The sequence below is a fragment of the Marmota flaviventris genome, chromosome 5, assembly GCF_047511675.1.
Source record: "Marmota flaviventris isolate mMarFla1 chromosome 5, mMarFla1.hap1, whole genome shotgun sequence".
Classification (NCBI taxonomy): Eukaryota; Metazoa; Chordata; class Mammalia; order Rodentia; family Sciuridae; genus Marmota; species Marmota flaviventris.
This window is the reverse complement of record NC_092502.1, coordinates 31,698,584-31,704,583: the sequence shown is the minus strand read 5'-3', so window position 1 is coordinate 31,704,583 and position 6,000 is coordinate 31,698,584. Positions and strand designations below refer to the sequence as shown.

General features: G+C 38.4%; 1 protein-coding gene across 2 annotated transcripts in view; it reads right to left on the bottom strand.

The window, feature by feature from the left end:
• Positions 1-443: 443 nt before the first annotated feature.
• Vdac1 (voltage dependent anion channel 1) overlaps positions 444-6,000 on the bottom strand; it is a 29,717-nt gene continuing 24,160 nt past the window's right edge. For both annotated transcript variants that reach the window (XM_027949640.2, XM_027949641.2), the window contains exons 7-9: positions 3,168-3,318; positions 2,284-2,341; positions 444-1,417 (exon numbers count right to left, since the gene is read on the bottom strand). In XM_027949640.2, coding sequence (XP_027805441.1) covers positions 1,326-1,417; positions 2,284-2,341; positions 3,168-3,318 — 301 coding nt within the window. In that variant the 3' untranslated portion in view covers positions 444-1,325. The remainder of the gene's footprint in view (positions 1,418-2,283; positions 2,342-3,167; positions 3,319-6,000) is intronic.

Sequence of the window (6,000 nt, the reverse complement as noted above, 5' to 3'; positions counted from 1 at the left end):
CTGAGCAGAGAGCCCAGGTAGGTGTGCCACGGTTCTTCTGATCTGCAGACTGTGACAGAAATGAGTGTTCTTTTAAGCTGTTAAGTCCATAGTTATATAGCAAGAGAAAACTAATAAAACACACACACACACAGTACAGAGCAAGGGGACAAAGAACAAATCTAAACAAGTGCCCTTTTCATATATATATATATATATATATATATATATATATATATATATATATATATTTTTTTTTTTTTTTAGATAGAGAGAGAAAGAGAGAGAATTTTTTTTAATATTTATTTTTTAGTTTTTCGGCAGACACAACATCTTTATTTGTATGTGGTGCTGAGGATTGAACCCGGGCCGCACGCATGCCAGGCGAGCGCGCTACCGCTTGAGCCACATCCCCAGCCCCTCATATACATTTTTGTTAATAAGGACAATAGGAGGAGGAGGAGGAGGTTTCAATATTTTATTCAAGTTTTATTTTAAGTGTTGTTAATTACAGCATTTGAAGGGGAGGATCTAATTCCACACAAAATGGAAGACTCTAAAATGTACCCATTAAACTGCTAAAAAATAAATTGAGTGGTGAGAATACAACAGAAGTCCAATTTAGATTCCTAGTGTTGTCACTGTGTGATTACAATCACGCAGACTCTTCCCAGCCTATAGCTGGAGCTCCTGGAAGCTATTTCAGACACTGGTGCAAGGGCAAGAAAACCACAACACAAAAAGGAATTAAATCCTGAATTATTGGCTTCATCACGTCCACCCTCTCCATTCCAAAATGGCACGAAAAAGAAACAGTGACCACACCCTGCAGACTACTTTTGGTGTAAAAGAGGTGACGATGGGCTAGAGTGGAAAAAGGTTATGAAGGTCTGTCTAAAAAAGTCCCTTTCAGATGAGTTTGTACACACCACCAAGCAATGAGCTCCTCATCAATTAGGGTTAGGAAACCAAGGTTTGATTTTCAGGAAGTCACAATTCCATTCATTTACTCAATACAGATTTACAAAGTGCCTATACATTATCAGCTTCCATTTGCAGCCATTTCTAGATTAAAAAAAAAAAGTAAACCTGGCATCTCTAGAGGGGTCACCAAGTCCCTCACACACACACACAAGTCTACAGCTGAAAGGACCTTTTTTTGGACTCGATTTCTTCTGTACCTCTGAAATGGTAACACTTTAAAGCTGAATCCTCTTTCACCTGGAGGTCTAACATGATTTTTAGCAATTCTTGCATCCCAGACATACAACATTAAAAGGTACACTAAATTCTGAAGGTAGCTATGCTGCAAAATAGTTTAAAATTAATGATTGTACAGTATTCATTTATGCTTGAAATTCCAGTCCTAGACCAAGCTTGTGGCCACCAGCATTGACATTCTTGCCATCCAGCAGAGCTGACAGTGTCAGTTTGATACCTGCAGCAGGAAAAGGAAAGGAGGAAGGACGGAAGAAAGAAAAGGGAAAAAAGGTTAACACCAAATTCAGAATCTGTATCCTACAGTGAGCTTATACAACAAAATTACCATTATTCCACAGACCAGAAGGCCTGTCTAAATCTACCCTGGAACTCTACTTCCTTCTCCTCTCATCATCCCCCAGCTACAAGTAGTCTATCTACTGCAGGTACCGCACAGTAGGCTTCTTCAGCAATGGTGCCTTGAAAGGGAATCCCAACCCAAATCAGTCCCGAAGTCTTACACTCACCTCCACAGCATGCACACATGTATAGCATGCATACATACATGCTCGCGCACACCCCCCCAAGTGATTTTCCCAAGAGTAGCTTGTAATCTTAGATCTAAAGGGCTGATTTCCCCAGGAGTAACTTGCTTCTAACATCATATAAACCTAGCCTTCCCTAGATTGAAAGATGGAATTATCTCCTAGAGCTCTCACACATCTAGCAGACTATACAGAAGATAACCTGCAAACAACTTTTCCTATTTCTCTTTCTACAACAGGAATGATTTATAGGATAGTTTTTCAGAATCTGCTGGAAATAAGTATCATTATTTATATACACTGGAAAAAAAGATGGAAGAAAGTAACCAAAATTGTAACATACGTTAATCTCGGCCTTTTTTCCTCCTGATTACTATTTTTCAAATTCTTCAAATGTTTTCAATTTGCAGTTCCTTTATAAACATTTAATCATAAAACTTTACACACACACTTTTATAATGTCCTATATAGGCATTTTATAAGCCACACATAAATCAACAAGCTAGCATCACAATTTTCTTAAGACTGAGAACTGACATCACCCACAAGCAACACATACCTGGCTTTAGGGTCTGAGTGTATCCTAAACCAATCAGGCTGGAGTTGTTCACTTTGGCCTAGATAGAAAAAAGATAAGAGCACGTGAAAAGCTAAGTGTTTCATACTTCCACCTTCAAAATGGGTAATTAGAGATTTTTATTCAACCAACTTAGGGCATCAGAATCAAATCATCTTTTTTCATAACTGCCTCATTTACAGGATTCATTAAATTAAATATGAAATATCTCAAATGTAGGTAATGTGTTTTCCTGCTTGAATTGTTAAGAACTCTAGCATTTCTCATAAGAACAAAGCAGAAAGAATGAAGGCTGTTGGCAGGCTTTGTCCCTTATAACTCTTTCTTTTTGTTCATAACTTCCAAACAATGAGGCCCTTTCTCCCTTGTTCTTAATGTGCCTAATGTTAAGAGAGCCAAATTCAATTCCCTGTTCAGGAGATTTTAAATGGACTGTCTGTAAATTACACAAACCAGCGGAAACCATTCTGCAACATGAAACTTCCTCATTCCACCCCAAAAAGAGTAGAGCCCAATGCCCTGTGACCACAGAAATGAGCCCAACAGAATTTACTGCAAACACTGTGCACCAATTCAAGGACTCAAGAGCAAAGCCAAAAAGACACCAACTGACCACTGATTTCTTAATGTGCACTGCCAGTTTTTAAAGATGACTTTAAAAAAGCAAGTCAGTATCTATCTTAACTGGAATTAAATGCAATAATTCACAGGTAAAAGGTTCCATACAATGCCTCGCATCCACAGTAAGCACTATTGCTATTATATAATTATACTCATGTGGAACTCTTTTCACAGTGAGAAAATCTCTAAGTGGAAGTACAAAACTCCAACAATCCTGGGAGTTGTGGTATTCCACAGGTACCCACCGAGAAGCAGGCATCAGGGTCAATCTGATACTTTGCTGCTATTCCAAAGCGAGTGTTACTGTTTCCTGCTGTCCAGGCCAGATTGACAGCCGTCTCCAATTTCTTGTTCACCTTCTGATAAATGGAGCCACCAAACTCTGTCCCGTCATTCCTGCAAATAAGTACAACACAGATGCCAAGCTGCCCAGAGAATGGGCAAGAGTCCATGCAGAGCTGCCCCTTATCAACCAGAAAGCAGGGATACTGGAAATGCACAGAATCCATCACTGGTATGGAGAAGATCACCAAATTTCAAAAAACAGGTATTAAATTATAATAAGCCTAATAAGAACAGGAAACATACCAGAGTCAGGAAGGCTCAGAAAGTAGGAGCTACTTCAACCGTCACTGGGAACACCCAAAGGCAGTCCAGTCAACTACTAGAGTTGTCAAGAACCTGAAGTTTGCTTCCAAATGTTCTTTAAAATAGAAGCAACGACAAGGACACTGGGATTGAGTGATTTATTTTTTCTGTTGTTCTTGTCATTACTTTTATAAATGATTCTATCATAAAAATGGGACGGGAAGAAACATTTCCTCACTGCAGAGGGAGTGGGGCTATATGGCCAAGTCGGTGTCTGGTATCTGTTCAGACCTGTTCCACCATGTCAAAGGTTTCCTTTAAGATCATGCTGACATCAGAACTGCCTCTGTTGTACAAAGTTCTCAGTGCTTCTGAGAATGATCCTTTCACAGCAGTCTTAAAAGTTGCAGCAGCAGAAGCAGGGTGCGATGTTGCATGCCTGTAATCCCAGAGGTTCGGGAGGCTAAGGCAGGAGGATTGCAAGTTCAAAGCCAGCCTCAGCAATGGCCTGAGACCCTGTTTCTAAATAAAATACAAAATAGGGCTGGAAATATGGCTCAGTGGTCGAGAGTACCTGAATTCAATCCCTGGTATACACACACACACACACACCAAAAAAAAAAAAAAAAATTGCAGCAGCAGAATTTAAAGTTCCTGCAGCAACAGCACAAATATCACCAATGATGAAATGGGACTAAATTCTGCACAGACTGCTAAAAATGTTTTTCTAAACATGGTTCAGGACTTTGAATTATTCCTAGAGATTGTGTTAGAAGTTGCCAATATCTGCTATGGGGAACATATAATTACTTTTCAGACTAAATATTGGTTATTTTGTTGTTATTAAACTGAAATCATGCATTTAACATGCTACACAAACACCAGAAGTCAATGAATCAATGAAAGGTGGACTCTTTGACCCCTCTTTGTTTATGCTCTTTACGTGAAGAGGGAATGTTTGTGAGTAGGACACCACAGATGTCCATTCAGTCATTGATTGCTACCTCACAATATAAGCAGGGGTTCATTTGTGGAAAATAGATTACCCAACTGTGGTTTTTTTCCATGTAGGATGATTCTGATCATTCTGAGAACTTTTAGAAAATAAAAAAGTTAATAAATCTTACATATTTGTCTTTGAGTTAAAAACTGTAAAGGATTAAGCAGGAGTTGTGGCTCAGTGGTACAATGCTTGCCTAGCTCGTGTAAGGCATTAAGTTTGATCCTTACCACCACATAAAAATAAATAAATAAAATAAAGTTATTGTGTCCATCTACAACTTAAAAAAATATTTTTTTAAAAAAGTAAAAGGATATGGATTATAGAAGGCAGTTTAATGGATAGCATCTGACTGACAGACTCTTAAACAGCTTGGTTCTTAAATGTAAAGTTTCTGATGATGGTTACAGACCTATCAATGATAGTTAACTATCTTGACTTTTTATCATTTAGGTTTTTTAAGTTTCAAACTTCATGTGTTATATAAATTTTAGTATCAACAAAACAAAAATCAAAAAAAATTTTAAACAAGAGGTTTTTTTCCCAGTATGTTGTTTGTCTTGTAATTTTATGGATTTGTTTGTTTGTTTGGGGTGTTCTAGGGAATTGAACTTAGAACCTTTTACAAGGCTAGGCAAGCTCTCTACCTGTGAGCTACATCCCAGCCCCAAAAAATCAAATTTTACCTAACTTTTAGATGTATAATAAATTCACATCACACAACAAATAGTTTTAATAGTGAACTTGCAGAATTCAATATTATAAGAAAATTCAAATGAATCAGCATCTTAAGGCTGATATATATTAGTAGTTTAGAAAATTACCAGATATTATTCACAAATTTGATGAATGACCAACAGAATTCCAAATTATCAAAGAAAACAAAATTTGCTAGGGCAGTAGTGTACACTCTATAATCCCAGAGGCTCAGGAGGCTGAGGCAGGAGGATCAAGAGTTCAAAGCTAGCCTCAGCAGATTAGCGAGGCACTTAGCAACTCAGTGAGACTCTGTCTCTAAAGAAAATATTTAAAAAAAAAAAAAAAAAAAGGCTGGGGATGTGCCTCAGTGATTAAACACTCTGGGTTCAATCCCGGGTACCCCCTCCCAGTGCTGCAATATCCAAAGCCCTATAGGATTTGAAAGGGAATTTCTTGCTATGTTACAAAATGTTTCTATCTCACAAAAATATTCTAAATGAAATCCCACCTGGCCAAACTCTCCTCTTTTCCAAACATACTGTACTGACTCCAGTCACTGGAAATCCCTCCCTATCCCCATCCCAAGTCATTCAGATCCTCCTCCTCCTTTTGGGGGGCGCTGCTCAAGTTCTTTGACTGGGAAGTCTGCCCCACCCAGAGAACTTGCAGAACAGCATGCAAATGGTTGTGTGGTCACTGCCAGCCATAAAATGTACATGAAGAGCTGAAGGTCCACTTTTCCTTCTCAGTCAACCTGGGGTCTGCACACTATCTACCATTACTGCTTTTGG